The 23,487-nt window shown below is 39.9% G+C and overlaps 1 protein-coding gene across 3 annotated transcripts in view; it reads left to right on the forward strand.

Annotated features, from left to right (window-relative positions):
* The first annotated feature begins 735 nt into the window (after nt 1–735).
* Nucleotides 736–23,487, forward strand: part of MRPS5 (mitochondrial ribosomal protein S5) — a 63,244-nt gene continuing 40,492 nt past the window's right edge. Inside the window, exons 1-4 of one of the 3 annotated variants that reach the window (XM_010562489.1) lie at nt 736–809; nt 11,334–11,471; nt 22,196–22,321; nt 22,611–22,844. In XM_010562489.1, the coding sequence (XP_010560791.1) occupies nt 749–809; nt 11,334–11,471; nt 22,196–22,321; nt 22,611–22,844 (559 nt within the window). In that variant the 5' untranslated portion in view covers nt 736–748. Of the gene's footprint in view, nt 810–3,911; nt 3,965–11,148; nt 11,231–11,333; nt 11,472–22,195; nt 22,322–22,610; nt 22,845–23,487 lie in introns of those variants that run through there. The other 2 variants (XM_010562490.1, XM_010562491.1) reach the window with 2 other exon arrangements.

The following is a 23,487-nucleotide window of genomic DNA, read 5'->3' on the forward strand; positions in this document are numbered from 1 at the left end:
AGCAAGCACGCCTCGACTGCCCCTCTGACCAGCGACGCAGAGCCACGGGGAGAAAGCTGACTGGGGGGGAGAAGAGAAAGCTGACTGGGGGGGAGAGGAGAAAGCTGACTGGGGGGAGAGGAGAAAGCTGTCTGTGGGGACACCCCGCGGCTACCCCGCCCTGGGAGCACCGCGCAGCCCGCCGCACCTCGGCTGTGCGGGGAGAAGGACGGAACCACCGTCCAGGCAGAGATCCTGACTCCTAAGAAAGCCGTACGAGCTCCGGGCAGAGCCCGGTGTTCACGCCAGCTTCGGTTTGGGGCAGGACCCGGCGCCCGGTCCCAGCCCAGCACCCCACCGGTGAAGGCCCGCCCCCAGCTGCACCCATAGCCCACCGCTACCGGCACCGGCGGCTACGAGGGCAGGGAACGCAGCGGGCGGGAACTGAGTTCAGCCCCCTCACGGCTCGGGCCTGGCCCGGGCCGTCCCGGCGCTGCTGCCCGCCCGCCCCACGGCGACCGTTGGGGTCCTGCCGCGGGGCTGTTCGGTCGGGTGCCTGCTAGACCGTTACCGGCGCGGCTGCCGGCGGGAAGGGGGGGCCGGGGCGGCGGGAGCATTTCCACAAGGGCTTCAGCCGAGTGTCAGCCGTTGGTGTTCGCCGCCCCGCTCTAGTTTTCCGCCGAGCCGCTGGCCCGCTGCCTTCGCTTTCTCCTCAGGCAGTGCGCGGGGCAGCTAAGTACGGTGGCCGGGAGCGGGGAAGGGCGCCGTTATGGCGGTGGCGGCGATCGGGCGGGCGTGCGCCTCTGGTGCTTTCCGAGTGGCGTGGCGAGGTGACGGGGGAGCGTGTGGGACCGGGGACGCCTCCTCGGGGGCCGGGGGGGGAGCGTTAGCGCGGGAAGCGGGTGTGCTGTGTCCCCGTGGGGGGTCAGAGGCGGCGGGTGTCCGCCCCGCGTGGGCGTCCGTACACCCGTGTCCCCGCGTTTTGTAAACCTCTGCGCTGGTTCGGCCTCCGTTGCCCTCGTTCCGGCGTGGGAAGAGGGTTTATGCTGTTTGTCGGACTCGGCTCCATCGGTGGGATTTAGCGGTGGTTGCTGTGGCACGATGTTAATCAGCTGGTGACGAGCTCGGAAACAAGGCCGAGAGAAGCGGGAGCTGCTCTGTGTGGGCGTGGGTGGGAAGACACCACAGTCCCACACCTTCCCTTGTCTGTTCAGTCACCCCGGGTCCTGCAAGAGCTACACGAGTTCTGGTTCATGTCTGAACAACGCTAATCCAACTGTCTAAACAAATGTTATTTTTTTAAAGCCTGTATTTTGCTAGGTAGTGTGGACATAGTTGATTTTGCCTGTTGTCATGGTTTAACCGAAAGCAGGATAGAAGCGTGATAAATACCTTGTGAAATAACTATCTTTACGCTTGCATTGTCATCCGTGGACAAGGTTGCTGTTGTCACTGCTTAGCAGTTTCTGTATTTCTTTTTCACATGTGGTAAACACGGACTTCATAAACGGGCTTTAGGCATGCAGGTCTCGCTCATCCTTACAGGGCTTGGGGCAGGCCAGCTGTGCCTTTGGAAACCTATTATCTCATCAGAGTAACTTGGGCAGTAATATATGCATTAAGATAATAGAGTGAGGTGGTTTGCTTTTTAAATCAAATATTGTTTTCTTCCCATTCTTTCTACCTTTCTCCTCTTATGTCTTCCTGGACGTTTTTAATTGATAGGAATCAAAGTTTGTTTTCTGGACTTCTCTAATTCTTCAGTAGCTATTCCTTTCTGTTTTTTTAATCCTCTGCAGTCACTTTCCAAAACTCAAATGTATTATTTTTCCGGTAGAGGTTAAAGAATACTTAGGAGGAAGGCAGAACGTCTATATTTTTTCCACTAAGGATCAGAGTTGACTTTGGATCTGTTGTTCAAAAATTGTGCTTAGAATATTGGGAAGATTGTCTTTTGATATATGAGAAATAATACTGTATAACTGAAAACTTCTGGTAGGTGGCATTTTCTGAATTATGTAGTTAATTGTTATATAGATTTTTTTTTTTTTTGGTGACCTGCAGTCTTCTCATAAGAGAAGATTAAAGTCTTTCCATTATACGCTGTTTTTAAGCAGTGAATACTACTGAGGTTTTGACACAAACTGAAGGTGGTACAGGTGTAGCTATTGCAGTGCCATGGGTACTTTAGCCTTTTGTATCGCTAAGTGCCCTTAATTTGCAATTTCGCTGCCTGCCTTTCTGCAGCTTTGTGCCCTTTCACCCAAGCTGCCCCGGCAGTGTTGCAGAGCCTTTGGGGTGGTGTTTTCCCCTTGTTCTCATGCTGTTGTCCTTATGACCTTGCAGCTGTGAATCCCAGTAGTGTTCGGTGGGTTCTTCTGGGTAGCAACTGGCAGGAGCCAGTACTCTTCTTCCCTTTGCTTTCGTCTGGGCTGTAGGTTTTGGATTCATTAGGGGATGCCACGACATGCCCTCATAGTGCTTAACAGCCAACCAGCCTGCATGTATCCAGTGAGGAGTCTACAAGGGTCCTGATGAAAAGTATGTGTGTACTATGGGAGATTCTTACAGGGGGAAATCATCTGCAGCACTGGAGACTGCGCTGGGATGCATGTTACGTCTTTCTGTCTCCTTTTGTTTTCACTTCTCCTTCGAAGTGACTTCCATCATTAGAGTCGTTGTATGCCATCAGCTATGCACCCTGCTAATAAATCTTGGTGAACCTGTCTCAGAATCCTTTATACAGCTGAGGTGGCTTGTATGCACTTAAGTTCTAGGGAAAAGTCATAACAAACTACATGAATGCCTGTGTGTTCTCCAGGGAAAGCTGGTGACTGAGGTGGGAAGAAAGGCCAGACTACATTAGTAGAAAAGTATATTCAGGCTTGGTATTAGAACACCTGGAAGCTGGGCATGTTTTTTGCTTTCAGCAGAGGACGTCCCTTCTTTCTCCCCCACTTTCAAAGGCAGAATAGAGTTCTCTAGGTTTTTTTTAGCTTCTGCAGTCCTCTAGAAACTTCCATCTCCACTCCTAAAACAAAAAATAAATCTAAGCAGTTAATGAATTTCTGGTCTCTTTTCTTCCTCAGGGCAATCTATAATGAAGTGATGCCTATTCTGTAGCCAAACAGCAATTAAAGCTAGAGCATTCAGGGAGGCTTGAAAGCAGGCCAGTGGTGTTTCCTTGGTGGAGGGAAACATTTTCACTGTCTAGTCACAGAGTATATCCTAAAAAAAAAAAATTTCTTGTAAGTAGACCAGGAAAAGTAAAAGGCTGCAACTGCTCCTAAATAATTTATTAAAATCATCTGTGGCTTTTCAGGTGTGACCCTCTAACTGTTTCTGATTTGATTACTTATGGTAGATAGTGACCCTTTCCATGTGCTGTGATTGTAAATGCATGGGTTTTAGTTTGAGAAATTAAGTTCTTCATATTCAGATTTTTCCAAGGTAGCTGGAATGTTTTTTAGAGAGCAGTTTGTACCAGTGCAAAGATTTCATTACTACATGGGCCCTTCTTGAGCACTTATGAGGTGATATAAAGAAAAAATTAACGATTCTGAAGTCTTCCGTGTTGCGATTGTTTGTATGAATGCATTATTTCTGTGCATAACAGTTTCATTTAAACAAAAAGCAGCAGCAAAATGTTAAAAAGAAAGAACAGCTCCCCACCCTCTACCCCCCCACAAACTTTATTGCCCACTAGAGGCTAAGTTAATAGCGCTTGATATCTTCAGAATTGCAATTTGGAATTTAATCAGAACATCTCTGTTTTCTTGTACATAAACCTTTTGAGAATGTTGTGATTATTTCAGCGTAGAGCCTCCCATGTGTATGTCTGGAACTATATTCGGGCAATTTTTCCAAAGTTCTAATTATAACCACAAAATAAGCATCTTGATGGCTCTTTTTTAAAGTTTTTTTAAAGTTCTCACTGTTGAAACCAACTTCATGCAGTGTTTCTTTCTCTCAGGTATAGAACTAAGTAAGAACAGTTTTCTGTATTTAATTCCTGTGGAAAATAATTACAGGAGTAGAAAGGTTTATTAAATTGTTGCCAATTCTTTAAAAAACATCAGCACTCAGGCTTGCTGAACACTGCATTTGCTAGTGAAGTAAATATGCAGATGTTTAGCATGCTTGGTGTCTTTCAGAATGTTAGGTGATTTAGCAATCAAATGGCAATGCATACCAATTTTGGCCATCGTGTGTGATGACACATGCTGCACCCTGTGCATAAATCTCCTAAAGGTGGCATGTTAAACCAGCATGTAACTGAATTAAAGGTTAGCAAAGTTATAATGAAATGGGTACAGTAAAGTAGTAGACTTGTATATGAACTAGGGTGAGTGTTAGAAAGAAAACTGTTAGGGATTTAAAGTTTGCTGAAATGAGACTGTTAACCTGTTAGGTTTACTTTTCCACCTATCTAGAGATGCATTCTTCTGTTGCATCTTGTGAGAAGAATGAAATGGCTTTATAGTGGTTTTGTTAAGTGAATTTTTAGTGATGAATATATGTATATTTATACTTGTATACAATTTTGTATTTAGCCAGCGAAAAACAACATTTAAAAGTCAGTGCAGGGTTTTAATTGTAAAGTTTATAGCAGGGAAGTAAGTATCAGTGAGGAGTTAATTTTATGTTAGTGCAGAGGATGACTTAAATATAGTAAGCATGCTTTTTTTTCTTTTTTTTGCTTTGTTGAACACGTCTTTCACTGGTGGCAAGACATCAGTCCAGCATTCATGACCTGTCTTGCTGTTGTGGTTTAACCCCAGCCAGCAACTAAACACCACGCAGCCACTCACTCACTCCCTGCCTGGCAGTGGGATGGGGGAGAGAATTGAAAAAAAGTAAAACTCTTTGGTTGAGATGAAGACAGTTGAATAGGACAGAAAGGAAGAAAACAATAATAATGATAATAATAGTAATAAAATGACAATAATAATAAAAGAATTGGAATATACAAAACAAGTGATGCACAGTACAATTGTTCACCGCTTGCTGACTGATGCCCAGTTAGTTCCTGAGCAGGGATCCACCCTCCCCCCTGGCCAACTCCCCCAGTTTATATACTGGGTGTGACATCACATGGTATGGAATATCCCTTTGGCTAGTTGGGGTCAGCTGTCCTGGCTGTGTCCCCTCCCAACTTCTTGTGCCCCTCCAGCCTTCTTGCTGGCTGGGCATGAGAAGCTGAAAAATCCTTGACTTAGTCTAAACACGACTTAACACACTGATGTTTTCAGTTGTTGCTATCAACATTCTTCTCATACTGACCCCAAAACATAACACTATACCAGCTACTAGAAAGAAAATTAACCCTATCCCAGCCAAGACCAGGACACTTGCTTTTACAGACGATTCAGTTTTGAATAGCTTATTGTAAGAAACATTTTAGATTTTAAATAAAAATCCCATCATGGATGTTTGGAGGATGTACCAGGAATGGAGGATAATGATGCGTTAACTGTACATACTTACATTTCAAAATTCTGTTTTATTGAGATGTGACATTTCAAACTGTTTACATTCCATAAATATTTTTATTCTTTGCTTTCCTTTCAAAGTGTCTACTGCCTTGGTAGCAGTATGTGTACAGAAGCATGTGGGTATGCTTTATTAAATACCAGCAGTCAGTGTTTTAGACTTTGGGCATCATGTGGGTTTGGGGCTTTTTTTTTTTGCCATGTATTCCTCCTCCCTCTTTTGTCCTGCTGCAATTCAGAGACCAAAACAATCTCATCTCCCAGTGTCCCAAAACATGGTCAACACAGCCCCTGGGCTTTCCTAGACATGTAATTTTGATTGCCAGCTCAGAACTGGTGTTCTCTTGTTGCCAGGCTTAAAAGTGTAAGTTACTCTCACTTTTAAAAAGATTGAATCCTTAAAGAAAACAGGAGACTGTCACTGGTTTCAGTGAAGTCAGGATCTCACCCTGGGCTTTAACAATTTTTGACGTGAGTTGTAATAGTTGGATGTTGTCGAACTTTGTAAAAATAGCTTTAGATCACCAGACTTCTTGAGATCAGATGAAGGTCTTCTGACCTTTTTCTATTACACCAGTGTTTATTTGGCTGCTTCTTTTTCTGACATTTGACATTTTCTCCTCTTCTGTGCCCCAAGCATTCTGTCAGAATTTTATTTATGCAGCAGTTTTTCATCTGGTTCCACTGTCTCTTGATTCTTCTTACTGTTGTCATTTTGTCCTAACTTTATTGCCTCTTTATAGACTTTTTTCAGATTTCCATCATAATTTCAGAAGGGGATGGTATTTAGAGTGTGGAACTTTTTTTTGCTAATGAATGTAGGAGTAAAACAAACAACCAAAAGCAAATGGCATTGCAAATATTTTTGATAATGAAGTAAACTGTCTAATACTCTTATGTTTTGTTTTCCAAAAGAATGTATTGTTTCTTAGAGAATTTAGAATATGCTTTTGTATTACAGAACTGTGAAAGAAACCATCACCTCTGCTGCTAGAAGTGCAATGACCAATTCAAACAAAGCAATGACTTTCTCACTGTAATGTTTTAATGTACGTGTAAGCCTGGCCCAGACAATTAGTGTTGTTCCTGATGTTCTGAATATTGACCAGTTATTTATCTTTTTTAGCTAATAAAGTGTTGCTCCAATAGATGACTCGAAGTGAATGTCTGTAGAGCCAGTTTAACAAACAGGGTGCAAGAGGAGCCCTCAGAGTTGGCAGGGAAGCTAAATTAATTCTTTGCATCCCTATTCACTGGAAAAAGAAACAAGAGATTTCCATATGGTACCCCTTGGTCATGATGGTGGTGAGAGTTAGGAGGTATTTCTGAAATTAAAATAACTGTGAAAGAGGCTATGGGACAGATCTACAGGATGATCATTATCAGGTTCAGAAACTATTCACAAAAGAATTCTAAGAGAATTCCAGGATGAAAAAGATGAATTACTAGTAAGAGTATAGAACCTTCCCTTTGAAATTGCTTTGGTACCTGAAGAGTGGAAGGTGGTAAATGTGGCACCAATCTTTTAAAAAAAGCTTGCAGAATAAATGTGAATAAAAAGGTTAATGTATGCCTTCAGTAATGGAAAATTCAACCTTAAAAATCTCTTGGAGTTTGGGTGTGTTTGTTGTTTTTTCTGGGAGACTCAGTAGGATAACAGTGATCCAGTTAATGCACTGCATGCATGATTTCCAAATAGCTTTTAGCTGAGTCCCTCACCACAGACTTTTAAGAAGTTCAGCAGATGTGGGATATCAGAGGAGGTCATGGTGTGTTTAAATAATTCGCTGAAAGTTATGGAAGAGTGTTGGAGCTCTGTGGTACTGGTTAACAGGTTCATAAGCACACTGGAAAAGGGGTTGAGCAGCAAGGGAATTAATTTTGGTGGTGGTACAAAGTTATTTAAAGTAGAAAAGAAAGACTGACTGGAGAGTTACTGAAGATGGAATTGAATGGGCAATAAAATGGTGAATGAATTACAGTGTAGATAAATATAAAGTGATGAAGTTCTAAATCCCTTCATATCCAAAAGACTAAATCACAACTGGAAAAGACTGATATAAAGGGGAGATGGGTCACCAGAAATACTATGGCAGCAGCTGAGTAAGCTGGGACTTCTCAACCTGGAAAAAGCTTCCTGGGGAACTATGAGAGAAGTCTGCTAGATCACATGTGACGTGCATAGGAATTGACTTTCTCTTCCAATTTGACAACTAGGCCATGGAGCTAATGAAAGACAGGATAACAATAATAATAATAATAAGCATCTGGTTCATTACGTGGTGAGTAGTGGATGTGTGGAACTCTCTACCAAGGAGTGTTGTGGATGCAGGATGTCTATGTGGTTCTGAGGAAATCACCTGTACTGAAAATAGTCAGAGACTTAGATGACACAATGGAGGACAGTATTCGCTCGCTTGTGTTAAGAACTAGGAGTTAAGTCTGTTTTAAAAAAAGCTGGTTCAAGGAAATTATCAGTAGATGTGCTCATGCATGTGAAAAGATAATTTGTAGGCCAACAGGAAGTATGTGAAGTGGGGAAGAGTGTGCCACTTCAAGTCATGTTTGAGGCATGACAAAATTTGCAAGTGCTTGAAGAAGACAGGATTAGATTTTGCAAGTTATTTTGAAGCAATTTCCAGCTGTAGGCAATTAAGGGGTGCAGCAAGGGAAATTATAAATACTGCCACACAGTGCAATTTTAAATTCGTTGTAGATACATGGTGTTATTTTTTAAAAAATAACTTCTTTAATTGCATGCTATTCCAAAACCCAGTAATTTTTGTGAAAATTATTCTCAGATGAACTGTTAATTTAATCTTGTAGATTAACAGTTTGTCATTAAATGCATATTAAAAACACAAAACAGCTCAAAAATTGAGTGTGCTTATAGACTTATCATTAACATTGTCTATGTAGTTCGTATTAAGAGTGACTGCTAGTTCAGTAGCATTTTGAAGTGAAAGGAAGCGTTTGAGTAGTGACTAGCATATTGTCTGTATGTGTCTCATACTATGACTCAGTGATATGTTCTGCATTCTCTGTGAATTTAACCAGATATTTAAGAATCTCCTATTCCTATTTTTTGTTTTTTTTTTTAATTTCGTGAAAATTAAGTTTTTCACAAAATTTTCATAATGGAGTTTTTTGTGAACTTTAACTTTTCACAGGAAGAAATGATGATAAATTTACATTTTAAGACTACTTTGAGAAGAATTTTTTAGAACTTCCTGCTACATTACCCCAGTTAACTGAACTGATTGTTATTTGCCTGGAAGGAGCTATTGTCCTGACTTCAAAAAATGGATTGTTGTTTTATTGATACTGGATGGTAACAGAACATGAAGAAATAGGTTTTTAATTTTTTTAATTTTATTACCATTTTCTGAATAACATGTTGAATAATTGATTGCAAGACAGTATAGCCCTTTTTAGTTTGTTGAATATGCACACTGGATTGATTGATTATGTAAGTAGGAAAAATACGAATTCCTTCTGAAGAACCATCTTTCTGTGCTGGTCAATAAATGAAAGTATATCTTGCTTTCATTGTTGTAGGTGAGCACCTGAGCCTTAGCAGTTATAACATGCTCCCTTTGGCTAATAGAAGAGCAACCTTTCTGCATCAGTTGAGCTACCTGGCAGAAAATGCACCACCATGCTATATGGAAGTAATCTGTTCTGGAGATGATAAGAGCATGTGTAATTGGCTAGCTTAGAAATAATCAAATCTGGAGGGCCCTGGGGAAGGTACTTCTGGAGGTTAGTTCTCCTTTCCGGATGCCAGAGTAAGTAGGTTCATGAATTGGCAGAATCACAGAATAGTTGAGGTTGGAAGCTGCTGGAGATCCAGTTCACCTTCGCTTCTCAGAGCAGGGTCAGCTAGAGTAGATTACCAGGACCATGCTCAGCTGAGAGTAGAAAAAAAATGTTTTCTTATGTTCAGATGGCATTTTTATGGTTTTTAAATTTATGCCTGTTGCCTCTTGTCCTGTCGCTGGGCACTACTAAGAGCCTGGCTCAGGTCTTCTTTATACCCTTCCTTCAGATATTTATATACATGGGTAAGACCCCTCCTGAGCCTGCTTTTCTCCAAGCTAAATGGTCCCAGCTCTCTCAGACTCTCCTCTTATGAGAAATGCTCTAGTCCCTTAATCATCTTTGTGACCCTTCACTGGACTTTCTCATAGAATATCTGAAGTTGGAAGGGACCCATAAGGATCATCGAGTCCAACTCCCTGCTCCTCGCAGGACTACCTAAAACTAAACCATATGACCAAGAGCATCGTCCAGATGCTCCTTGAACTCTGACAGGCTTGGTGCCGTGACCACTTCTGTGGGGAGCCTGCTCCAGTGACCAGCCACCCTCTCAGTGAAGAACCTTTCCCTAATGTCCAGTTGTCATGGTTTAACCCCAGGCAGCAACTTTGCACCACGCAGCCACTCGCTCACTGCCCCCCACCCAGTGGGATGGGGTAGAGAGTCAGAAAAAAAAAGTAAAACTCATGGGTTGAGATAAGAATGATTTAATAACTAAAGTAAAACAAAATGTAATATTAACAATAATAACAATAAAAAAATAATTGTAATGAAAAGGAATATAATAAAATAAACCCCCCCGCAACGCTAAAACCCAAGATAAGTGATGCACAATGCAGTTGCCCACCACCCGCTGACTGATGTCTGAGCAGTGATCCGCCCCTCCCAGCCAACTCCCCCCATTTTATATACTGAGCGTGACTTGCTATGGTATGGAATATCCCTTTGGCTAGTTCGGTCAGCGGTCCTGGCTGTGCTCCCTCCCAGCTTGTGCACCTGCTTGCTGGCAGACCATGGGAAAGTGAAAAATCCTTAACTTAGGATAAGTGCTACTTAGCAACTAAAACATCAGTGTGTTATCAACATTATTCTCACATGAAATCCAAAACACACTATACCAGCTACTAGGAAGAAAATTAACTATCCCAACGGCAACCAAGACACCAGTTCTCCAGTATGTCCACATCTCTCCTGTACTGGGGAGCCCAGAACTGGACACAGTTCTGCTCCAGGTGTGTCTCACCAGTGCCGAGTAGAGGGGAAGAAGGATCACCTCCCTCAGCCCACTGGCAACAGTCCTCCTAACGCAGCCCAGGACGCTGTTGGCCTTTTTTGCTGCAAGGGCACATGGTCAACTTGGTGGCCACCGGGATCCCCCGAGTCCTTTTCTGCCAAGCTGCTTTCCAGCTCTTCAGCCCCCGGGATATGTTGGTGCATGCGGTTCCTCCCCGGGCGCAGGACTTTGCCCGTGCTGAACTTGGTGAGGTTCCTGTCAGCCTGTTTCTTTCTCCAGCCTGTCAAGGTCCCCCTGGATGGCAGCTTGACCCTCTGGTGCATCAGCCACTCCTCCCAGTTTTGTATCATCAGCAAACTTGCTGAGGGTACACTGCCCCACCATCCGGATCGTTACAAAGTTGTTGAACAGGATTATTGGCTGATTTCAGATTTGGTTTTCATAGCACATACAGTATTTTATGATGTACTTATTTATCACTTTTGAGTGTGTCCAGGAAGATTATTGCACGTTTTGCTGCTAGGACATTATTTCTACTTTTTGAGGGTGCATTCTCACTCTATCAGCAATGTGTTAGAAGCCTTCTAGCCACCTTCTCTTTGTGACATTTTCTATTGAAGTATTTCCCCCCACCTTCAGCAACTTCCTTTGCACTTCAAGACAAAACGTTCAAGCGTGATTTCCCTTTGGAAACCAAGCTGTATGAGTAAATATTACTGTTTTTTCTTCTGGTATGTATAGTTTCAGGAAATGCTGTTTTAAAGAAGATGATGTCCTGTGTATAAACATCTTTCTGTCTTCATTCTCAGGGTTTGCTTCTGTGCCAGTGAAAGGGAGTTGCAGTTCGTATTGTAGCCTAGCATGGGCTTTCCAGGCACGGTGTTCCATCTCTGCCCCCTGGACTGTGACAGTTGAGCAACGCAGACAAAGCAGTTTCTTCAATACTTGTAAGTCTCGAGTTGGATTAAAGTTATTATCTGTAATAAACAGAAGAAGAAAAGAAAATTTTGCTTTGGAGAGGTACAGTCATGAAAATCTATGTATAGCAACTTTTTGTATCTACTCTAGTTACATATCTCCTAAGATTATAGTTGCAGCTACAGCTCTTGACAGAAGTGTGTGCACAAGGTCAATTTATTATCTTTTAGTAGCAAGCAAGGATTTGCTTTATGTCACAGTGAATCCGTCTAATATACGTCATTGGATGGAAGGGGGAAACACCTTCCCCTCTGTTTCCTAGTCCTTTATTGAGAATGTAAATTGTGTGTGTTTATTTTCTAAATTATTTTTGAGCTACAGGCAAGACATACTGTTCAAGCTGTGCTATCTCAAAAACGAAATAACTAAAATGCAGTAATGTGTTAAACAAAAACTGTTGATAATGTCCTGCTAATTGTCTGGCCAGCTGCAGTATTTTCCTCCAGTCCTGAAAGGAATTACACACATGCTTAACATAATTGAGAAATGATAGCTTTTTAAATTCATGCTTGGGACCGTGAACTGAGATAGCTGAGGAGCCATTCTGCTTGTTTTGTCGTTCCTTATCCTATCCCATAGGGGAAGAGAAGGAATAGTAAGAACATAATCTCTGGAGGAGATAACTGCAGCGGTTTGGGAGTCAGTTCTTTGACTGTTTATAATCCATAGAATATAAGAGCTCTGCAAAATCAAGCTTTCAGAACTGGTGGTCTCTTCCTATTCTCTACATCTGAGTGGCAGAATACTGTGTTTGTTTTCTTTACATTTGCTAAAGAAATGGAGTTTAAACAGTCATGCTGGATGTCTGTTCATCTTACCCATTAAATTTTGACCATTGCCTGATTTCGAACAACTGAGGGTAGAGAGGTCTGAAAAGACCTGCAAAAGGCTGCAGTGTAAACCAGAGGCTCTGCATGGTAAAGTTTTTCTAAGGGTGCCAACTGCAGGAAAAATTAATTTAGAACTTTTTCTTAGGCACCCAAGCAGTCACAAGATGAGAATATGTAAGAAGCTAAGCACTGTTGTTATTTTGTTTATCTATGTTAAATCTAAAATATAGCACTGTAAGTGATTGCAATGTGATTACAATTTGTAGGTTAGATAGTTTCCTTAATTATGCTTATGTTCATATTCACAAAGTCTAGATGAGCTCTGTTTTACCAGGAATTTTGCCAGCTGTCTTGTTAGATGACTTAAGGAAAAATGTTTGTTAGATGACTGAATTAAAAATGTTTGTTGTGATTGCATCTGCACTGTTTGACTTAATAAAATTTTAATGAGTTATATTTAGGCAAACTACCTAAAACTATTGGCTTACTTAATAAGATGTAACAAATTGGAAGAATTTAAGGGTACCTCCTTTATGTATTCAGCAGAGACAGTAGCCATCATGTTCGGAAGGCTGAGGGTTTTATATTTCAAAGTACAGTTATTCTAAGAACAGTTTCTCTTACAGAAGTAAAAAATAAAATCTTCAAAATTCAAATGAAGTAGATTTTAACGGTATAAATCACTTGTATCCTCTAGCAGTGCAGTTGCTTCAGAAGTGGTAACATTAAAAATGCAGATGTGACCATTTTATGTGAAACAATTTTCAAGCGAAATGTCAACCAAATGACAGTCCTTTGTGACTGAGAAAGTTGACTATACTTTTCTATCTCATTAGTGAAGGTTTACTTCTCTTCCATCATACTTTTAAAAATATGCTTGTGTTAGTAGCGTCATCTGTATCTTCAACTTAACTATTAAAACCACTTTAACTCATTTAAATAGAAGGAATTAATTTAAATAGGAGGAATTGCAATTATCCTAGGCAGTCTGTGATCCTTACCCTGATAGCTGTCTCCTGCAACTCTGACACAAAAATATACACAGGGGTTTATTCTTGTCCTGTGACATATTTCAGTGAGTTTGTAATGAAATAATTTAAAACGATCTTATTCCAGGCTTAGCTTCTGTCCCTCCGTCCTTTCCCCTTTCCACCCTCCCCACTATGGGAAGCCATTCAGTTTCCATTTACTTCACAGTTTCACGTGCTTACTTAGAGATGTGGAAGGGCCTGAGGGTTTTCAAATCATGTTTAAAAAATACATAACTTCCTCTGAAAAGTCTTGCCTCCTTTTTCAGTGTGTCTCAATAGACCTGGTATTTGCAGATAATGTCTTTCTTGTGCCTGTTTCAGTCCAACTTTTGTCTCGGACGATAGGGCAAGTCTGTTTTCCCTACTTCTCAGTACATTTATGGGCAGGCACACAGACTGGGAAATCCCATTAATCCAGACTTTTTGAACAGATGCTTAAGCTTCAGTTGTTGAGAAACATTGATAAAAAGTGCTATATGTTTAATGGAAGAAGTATTTATCTGTCTGACCTGTAGATGAGGAAAGTGTGAGATATAGACCGTTTAAATCTGATAGCCACAGAACTGGGCTGGAATACATGGGCTGTCATTCCTGAGGGCAGTGGAGGCAGACAGATGTGTCGTGAATACTGAAACGGTTTGGCTGTCTCCCAGCCATAGGAGTTATCTTTGACCCAAATCATCCAAACCAGCTAGCATAATTTTCTCAGCATCTGTTGTGTATCTAAGTGTATGTGAGAATAAAGAACTTTTATTTGGTACTGGTTCTATATAAAAATTATGCTTTCCTACTCACAGTATCAATTCCATTAGCTACCCTTGGGAACAAATGAAAAGAACTTAACTTCTCTGTTGCTAGGTGATGTTTCCTCTTAGGTTAGAATACAGAATAAGGAATATGATGATTTTTCAGAGGTTATAGAACTAGATTGTAATGATCAAGGGAGAATCATTTAGACCAACAATATAAAGTCATACTCAGAGTAACATGTTTTGTCTCTAGAGGCTTTGCATACTGGAAGCATTTGTACTCAGTATAAACCTCTGTGTTTGTGTTCATTCTTGGAAACATCAGTTCCTGAAAGCCTGCTCCTTAATTGCATTTTATATTATATTTTTGTAGTCCTACATGAGCTTTCTTTGGATTAAATTGGGGTTTTTTCTGTTGTACCTAACTTGAGGATCAGAGTGGAAAAAAAATTTTTCTTTCTTTCAATTTCTCAAGAATTTTTCTTTAAGTATGAACACACCAGACAAATAATTACTGAGTTATCATTTGTCATTGTCAGGAGCATCATATGAAGAGTTTTGATGTTTCAGCATTAAGGATGTAAAGAGTTCCAAATACACAACTGCCTTTTTTTTTTTTTTTCTTTTTCCCTCTTAAAAAGGGGGGTGCCTGTGTGTTGAAGAATAGTTGGTTAATTGTTTTAATTCAGAAAAAGTAGAGTGAATATTAAATGCCTTACAGTTAATTGTACTTAATGGGGGGGGCTATTTTATTAGGTTTTGATTTGTTACTATGTGCTGTAACTTTTGTGAAAGCACTTGGCCTCTGGTTTTCATTTTGTTTTGAGGAAATGAACCAGGCCAATGATGATTAGTTTGCAGACCTCACTGAAATCTCTGTTCTCTGTATCCCTCTGGTGACAGAGGCCAGCTTTGTAATACTTATTATTTAAAAAAAACCAAAAAACCTGCAAATTAAAGCTTTAATAACCAAAGCCTTCAAAAAGATAGTAGCATTTACAACAGCATCTACTAGCTAAGTTAAGGTCCTGGCTTTTTAATAAGATGTTACGAAGAAAAAAATACAGTTTCTCAGATGTTTGTCAGCATAATTTACAGCAGTTTTGGTTCTTTGTTTAAGGTAACAAGTTTTTAATCTGATAATGACGGGGTTTGTAGCTAGATTTATTCAGGATTTGAATTGTGACTAACCTGAAAGTCCCATATCTACAACTTCCTGCTGACATTGTGATAAATTGCCAGTTTTAAAAAATGTGAAATTCTAATGCCAAGTGCACTGTGAAAGTGTGCTCAAGGTTTGCAGTTAAGTAGAGTTATTCACTGTGTCTGTGTAGCAGTATGAATGCATCTTTCAGAATAATATTTTCCAGCTCCAGAGTTTTTGTTGTACTATCATAATGCAATAGATTATTTCTGGTTTTGGGGAAGTGGCCCAAAACTGTCCCATGCTATCCTATGGGAATAATAGTTAGATTATAGACATCTTTTGCTGTCAACAAGTTTGCAGACACACCTAAACTAATTTTTTTTGGCAATGCACATAATGAGAACTTCGGCGTTTTTAAATGAAATTATTAAACTTCTATGAATAAGCATGTAGCCTTTACAGCTTCAGCCTTATATTAGCAAAACTAAACAGAAGCCACAAAGTTTGTTAGTAGATGAGGTTTTTTCCTGTTTCACTATTGTGGAAATCCAGCTAGCAGTGAGAAGTAGAAATGAGATTAAGTTTTCAGTGGAAATGTTTCAGATATGCACACAGTTCTGATTTTTAGTCTGTGAAGTTTATCTAAAACCACCTTATATCTGTCCCATGGTACTAATCTTTTACATGGTCTCATGTTCCTCTTTATGGTCTTGCAGTAGTCCTTGTCTTTCTCAGACATTTTCAATGTCCAGATTCTTGCAGTTCTGCAGTTAGATACCATCTGCTATCCAAAGTAATTTTGAGTGACTCAGTAATGGACTGTCTAAACTGAATGCTTTATATTCTTTGCTACTTCCTAGGTTTGTATAAAGGCCCTGTAGAGCTAACAGATAATATCCTCAGAAGATGACATCTTAAGAGGGTTGAGGCAGAGTTGTGAAGAGAAACATGTATTTTGCTAAAGCAGCCCTTTTTTTTTGAAGGCAGCGCTTGGTGGCGGGTGGTGGTGTGGGAGTTTTTTATCTTCTCATTATCTTTCAGCAGAACTCGATATCAGATATGCATCATACGCTTCCATTTAGAATGTAAGGGGTCTCTTTTGCAGTTGAAGAAAACAATGTTTTGAGCATGGTCACTTAGGGAACTTGAGAGTAATCCAGCACTATATCTCATTTTTTATGGATCCATGCTTTTCTGTTTACGGACTGGGATTAGACAGGGAGTCAAGGAACTATGATGTCCCATGATGGCAGACAGTTGCACTTCGGAGATAAAGGAAATAGCAGGGGCAGTTCTCATTTGGGATGAACACACTGATTTTGACAAAACTGCTTTAGAATCTTCCATGTTTTAAGTAATCCATCCAATATTAGTATGCCATTGTTCCATTTTTCTCTCATAAATAAATCTATTTGTATTATCATCTGCGCAATACTCCTTTTTGAACTGTGGAGGAGAGGATTCAACCTATTAAAGGAGTTAAATAATTTCCATAAATATCTTTAAACAGGCTGAGTAAGTCTTAGAATTAAAGACTTCCACTTTTAAAACTAACAGGAGAATACTATGTTAGAAACATCACTTGTCAGGAATAACTGATGGTGTGAACTGAGTTGACAGTTTTTGAACAGTATGTGAGTTCAGTTGAAGATTACAAAGGGATATAAAGTCAGACTTCGTCTTTGTTTTGGATGGTTCACTTCTGTTGCTCTGGAATTAGGTATTTCATGTAATTGTGAGAATGCCTCCAGCCACTAGTAGGTCTTGTGCTTGAAATTTAATGTTAATATGTGCAATTGAAAGTGACATCTAAATAATTTGCTTCATGTTTGACTCATGTTCAGCCACTGAAATGGGTTGTAGGTTTTGCTCTTAAGACAGCTGCTCTGTGTACATTTTTGCCTAGCATCTTTATCTTAAATGCTTTGTAGTTAAGGGTATTGTTGTTAGGCACATTTTATAAGACTGTGGAGAGAGAAAGTAAGACATGGTAAGGCCCAGATTTAAAAATGCGGTTGAGCAGTCCTTCTCCTGACCTAAATGATTTAAATTGCAGTTCATTGCCAAATCCTAGATGGTTAGAGCAGTTCATGTAGCCTGCTCTGTGCCAACCTGTGTCCTAGAAATCTTTTAAGTACTGATGAGGAGGGTGTGGGAAACAGAAAGGTGATTTTTAAAGGGTGGTTTTTTGGAATGGAATTTGTGAAAAAACAGACACATCTATTCTTGCAGAAAATGGGAGACCAAGGTTGAAGTCCTTGCAATCAAGTAGCGTTTGGGTGTCCAGATTCCAGATAGGTGACTTAACTACTGAATTAAGTTAAAGGATCTTTTCCTTTGGATGTAAGGATCACCATCGTTTCCTTTGCCTTCTCTCTTCTGTCCTGAGCCAGCTACATCTACCTCCCTCTACTCACAAACTCTTCCTGGGCTCGCTTCAAGGCAGCTGCTGGATTGAGTCCCCATTACACCGGCAAGTATCACAACTACGTGGTTTTTCTTTCTATGCCATACTTGAGCAGTCACATGGGGTAGGCTATAATTGACCTGAAGTTCAGATTTCTCTTACACAAACTTGAAAATGTGAAAATGATCTCATCAGGTAGTGCGTGTAAGATACTACACATTTATCTGGCCATGCTGGCTGCGGATAGCTAAGTACAAACTCTATTTGCAAGTCATTCTACAGTCATTATTTTGTGTGTATTTTTAAAACAGCTGGCAAATTCATGTTAGCAGATGGCCCTGACTCCTTCAAGGAAGTTTCTTTTAAATCAAAATAGATTTAGCATTAATATGAATTAAGAATTTGAAGTGTTAGTTTGTATCAAAACCAAAGATTTCTTTTAATCTGTTTCTTACTTTGGGTCACTTAATGACCTGATTATTGTTGACTGATAGAGAAAAAAGATTTATGCTCAGTTATTTGAAATATACTATTTCATAATGTGCTTGCAAAGGAGTAAAAAAAAGAAAGCTACTTTTGTTGCTCTTGTTCTTCCATTCTCGTTGATGGATATGAGTTCATTAAAAATCTGAACTCTCTAACTTACACTGGTTTTTGGGTTTTTGTTTCTACTTCCTTGTGATTTTTGCCTTTGTAGGCCTAATTTACATGGAAAATAGCCTTTTTACGTGTTACTGTCAGTTTTCAGCTTAGATGTTTTTTGTACCGTGGTTTTGTTCTGTAAGCTGCAACTTGTATATGCAGCTTACAGGCCTTATTGGGGAATAGATGCCTTAATAGTGAACCTGGAATTTGAGATTGAAATCCTATTCTAGCATATGTTGCCACTGGAAGTCTTGCTGTGGCAGTCATACCCATGGTTGCTTGAGTATTGAAGTTTTTACTGTAGACCCAGGTTTAGGCTACTGATCTCACCTTGGCTCTGAAATGTTGAGAGTGAAGGCGCTGTTTTATATTCTTTGCTTCCCTAACATGGAAAGGAAGGAATTTTATCTACTTACATGGGGTGGCTCAGAAAATCTCGTTCTCTTCCCAGTTCTGTTACAGGAATTCCAGGCTAGGTTTTTTGTACAAGTGGTCTCTTGGCAATCTGATTGTAGATGTAAATCAGTTTGCTTCTTCGGGTGCATAAATAACATTTATTTAGCTAATTGATATCTTAGTTTTTCTATCATGAGGTGCTTCTGAGCAAGTTGGAGGTAGCCCTGCTTGAGCTAGAGGTTGGAGTCGGTGAAAACCTGTGGTCCCATCAAACCTAAATTATTTTATGTTTCTAAAGAAAACAGAAACACACTTTCCTGAGGTGTATAGGCAAACAGCAAAAGGCAGTGTACACAAGTCAGGTCAAGGAAAATTCTGGTTACACAGTAGGAAAAAGTTTTTCATCGTGAGGGTGGTCTAACACTGGACCACGGTGATGGTCCAGAGAGGTTGTGGAATTTCTGTTACTAGAGGTATTCAAAATATGACTGAGCAAGTCTCTGGCCATCCTCACATAATCTTGAAGTTGAATTTAGCTTTGAGGTTGGCTCTGCTTTTGAGTGTGGGATTAGATCACGGACCCCCTGAAGTCCCTTATAATGTAGTTTTTTCTGTGGATCTGTGATTCTAGTGTATTTCACTCCTCGTACAGTATTGAAAATGGGGAGTTTCACCTTGAATTTCACTAAAATATACAAAGTGACACTAGAGTGGAAGCAACAATACATTTTCATAGCTTCAAATTTAGTGACTTAATAACTTGGCTCCAGTGACAAGGGTGGATTGAGTGTTTTGGGACTCATGTTTTAATTTTTTTTCTTTATTCTCAGTTAATTCTTTGAATAATTTTAAACATTGTTTCAGTGCCTTTTTCTTAGCTTGTTCTTTGTTTTATGCTGTCCATGTGCTGCTTTGTTTCCTAATAAAACCACATATAATCAGAAATAGTCTGTGGTTTTTGGCTAATTATATAGTCAAAATTGAAGCTTCAGGAAGCTATAGTTAATACAATGGAAACTAGTGGAAGATAAACCATCTACATGCTTAAGGCTAGAAATCATCATGAATTTTTCAGGCTGTCTTTGTATCTAGTTAAAGCTTAAGATCAGAGTCTCAGAAATTAAAGAGAGATACCTACCATCCTCAAGATTACTGTGCCTAGCAGGAGAAAAAGCCCTTCAGAAGTCCAGGTGGAGAACTTCCCACCATGACAGTGTAGTGTGCACAGGTAGAAAACGTTGTTCTGTGCTGCAGCACTGGGGCCTATACTGTCTCTTAGGTACATCTTCACTATGGTGAGTGATCCTTAAATATCTCCAGTGGTGCACTTGGGGAATTGAGTTAATGTTCAGTGCCACTTGAACTGTTGAAATACTGTGAACAGCTACATGTTGAATGTACAGCTGCAGAATTTTTACAGGAGATGCACAGTTGAAATGCTGCCCATAACCTGTCAGAAGAAAAGAAGTATTGCTTTTAGGGTGAAGAGTTCTGATGGCCACTTGGAAACAAGCTCAATGTGCAGAGTGTTTGTCTGTGTTCTCTAATTTCTCTAAATAATTTTTTTCCCTGAATTGGCATATTTGCCTTGCTCTTCAGTAATTGATTCTGGGCATCTGGTGATTGTGTAGTAGCCATGAAATTATAAAAAAGCCCCTTGTTTAGCATGGAAATTGTGAATGCAACCCAAAGTACCAAACTTAATACATAAAAATGTCTTCTTGGGACATCTTGTAGATTGATGTGATTTAAACACTGGTTCCTAAAAGATTTTTAATTGTAAATTTTAATTATTTCCCATAACGGAAATGTATGTAACTTACAAGGAAAGTGTTAGAGTGATTAATTCTCTGAGAACATCTGCAACATGCAGCTTAAACAAAGTACAGCACTTTAAATTTTACAGTGATAACAGCACCCTGGCATGTGACTGAGGATTCATTTAATGGTCTACTTCATCAGAACAAGCAGGTTTATGCATCAATCAGGTCTACCGAAAGGTGGCTGTTACTGGATGTGTAGCTTTACCAGAAGTTTGAGAGTTTTGAAAAGATTTCTGAACAGCATTTTAGTCATTGCTGGCTTCCATTTTACAAATGGAGGAAGCATCTGACCATATTTCTCTTTGGCTTTGGAGCCTCAATAATTGGTTTTGGTTAAATTGGTGAAGGAATGCCAAAATATTGTTGTGATCTATTACCAAAAATAACAGAAGTGTAGGTTAAAAGCCAATGCTTTTAAAAACCCATCAAGGATTTTTTAAAAATTAACTGCTACTGGGCACTTAGTGGTACCTCTGGAAATCCTGGATAGCTCCTGTCCCTCACCATAATTGTCAACATAGCAGAGCTTCCCCAGTTCCAATGCATTTGCCAGTCGGTGGGGCAGGATCTCTCACATGCATTAATCTAACAAGCATGAATTGCTGATGGGAAACTGCAGCAATTTGAGCATAGTTACTTTAATTCCTCTAGTTAAAAGTGTTTACTGACTTTTTTTGTCTATTTTAAATACACAAAATCAGTTTCTAATCAGAGAAGACGAGATTTAAACTGCCATAGTAACATTGCCCCTGGGTGAAGCATATAATAGCGTTAATCTGCAAATGTGACAATGGTGACGCTTGTGTATTCCATGGTGATAGCCTTCTTGTCTGGACTAACAGGATGAAATATTGTCTGTGGTGTCGTCTTCACATCATCAGTTTCATTTTGGTGTAGTTTGTTTTTATCTAAGTTACGAGGACATCCTGTATTTCCATCAGTTGGGCAAATAGCAGTTTGAAGTTAACTACTGAATACGTTCTTCCTAAGTTGTGCTCTCGTATGTTGGGTGAAACATCTTCATGCAGCGGGTGTCCTGTACACAGCCACTGAGGGAAGACGCCTGACCAAAGCCTGAGCTCTGTGATGAGGCTGTTTGAAGTGTCATACATTCCTTGCATTTATACAGGCAGTAAGGGGCACCTTGTGATTTGTTAGAACATGAGAACAGCAGCAGATTTACGTTGTTGGTTAACTTCTTGTGTTTAGCCTGCTTTAAAAAGCCACAAACCCTTGGATATTTTGGGAACTGATTCAAGTTGAGTGTCATTGATATTTGTCCTTGGATAAATGCTTACAGGTATTGCTGCTCTGAGTTACTAATGAATGATTTTCTTCTAATGACCTGGGAATTAATACCTTACTGGTTACTGGTTAGGAATGTTTGCCTTTAAATCGATTTTGAAAATCCTTTTAAAAACCATGCACCTGGCTGCGTGCCTGGCTGATTGCAATCATCAGGAGTAGAGGCACTTCTCTGCACCAGGTACATATACATGTAGCAGGAAATCACTCACTTAGCAAGGCAGTAATCCTGCAGTTTCAATCCCAGCAAAGATCAAGCAAGGGTTAACATTTTAAGTTGGGTTGTTTGGGTTTTTTTCAGCTTCAGTTTCCAGTATAAGCTGTACTTGCACATTACTTATGAAAGCTTTTTTATTTCAGTGACAGCTGATGAGCTATGGAAAGGAGCTTTGGCAGAGACTGGTGTGGGAGTAAAGAAGGGAAGAGGAAAGAGAAGGAAGAAAAAGCTAAGGAAGAATCTCAATAGAGGCCAGGAGATTGGTGAAGGTACATTCACAAATAAGGGGCTGAAGACATGTCTTGACCTTTCTGTGCATAGTGTTTCTTGATTTAATGAACTGACAAATTGCTGTTTGGTGTCAGAACTGCTTGAGATATTTTTGTCTTTTAAAAAAAATCCTGATTGTTTAATGTTATTCTTTGTTTTTAAATATAAATTCTGTATTATAAAACACACTTGAGATGTGAGAACCTTCCATTTTATTGCATTGTTCCAGTGTGCAGAGTTTTGGTCCCAATTTGGCATAAACCATTATTTTTCTGTGTTATTTTTAAGGACGTTCTGGTTTCCTCTGGCCTGGTCTTAATGCTCCTCTGACACAAAGTGGGAGAGTCCAGGCAGTTACCCAACGAAGACAAGAAGAACGAGAGAGAATTCAGTCTGAAATTGTTCAGCGGAGAGATACATGGGAGAAGAAAAGAAAAATAAAAATTAAGAGAGAGGGAGGATGGAGTGGAAAGTGTTGGGGAGGTGTCATTCTGGATCCTCCTGACCCAGGTCCTAATGGAGGTAAGAAGACTGATGATCTGTCTTAATCTTACTTTGCCTTTCTGATAAGGGGCTCAGAGAAAGTGAGATCCAGATTTTTCCTGTGATTAAAAATCGATTTTGTACTCTTACATGCCCATACATGAAGCAAGGCGGCTAAATCAAAGAACAAGTCATGTTAACACAAGTGAAATTTGTTAAATCACTGCTTATTTTAATATAGCTGTTAGACTACTGTATTATGTTATAGACTGTATGATGTTACACTGTATTACAGGGTACTGTATTATGTTGTCGACTATTATAGGAGTCCTGAAGTATGGAAATATTTTTCTGTGTTCAACATCAGTTGTCTTGAGTATGAAACACAGCCTCTTTCTTTTTATAGTTTCTTAAAGGATCCTGTGGGATAAATCAGGCGCTTTTTTCTAGTTCAAATAATGAAATATGGTTAAAGATTATGTAGTTTGAATGTTTTCTAGCACTGTTGTTTCAGGCTTGTTGCAGTCATTCTAAGTGTTAAGCTTGTTCATATTTTCAGAGATCTCTTTGTCCAGGAATATGTTCTCCCAGTGCAAGCTTGGATCTTGGAACATATATTGCCGCAAGTCAACATAAATGGGAAATTATGTGCATGGAATAACAATTATATTGTTGTCTGATC

Source organism: Haliaeetus leucocephalus, unplaced genomic scaffold, assembly GCF_000737465.1.
Source record: "Haliaeetus leucocephalus isolate CR32 unplaced genomic scaffold, Haliaeetus_leucocephalus-4.0 Scaffold160, whole genome shotgun sequence".
Taxonomy (NCBI): Eukaryota; Metazoa; Chordata; class Aves; order Accipitriformes; family Accipitridae; genus Haliaeetus; species Haliaeetus leucocephalus.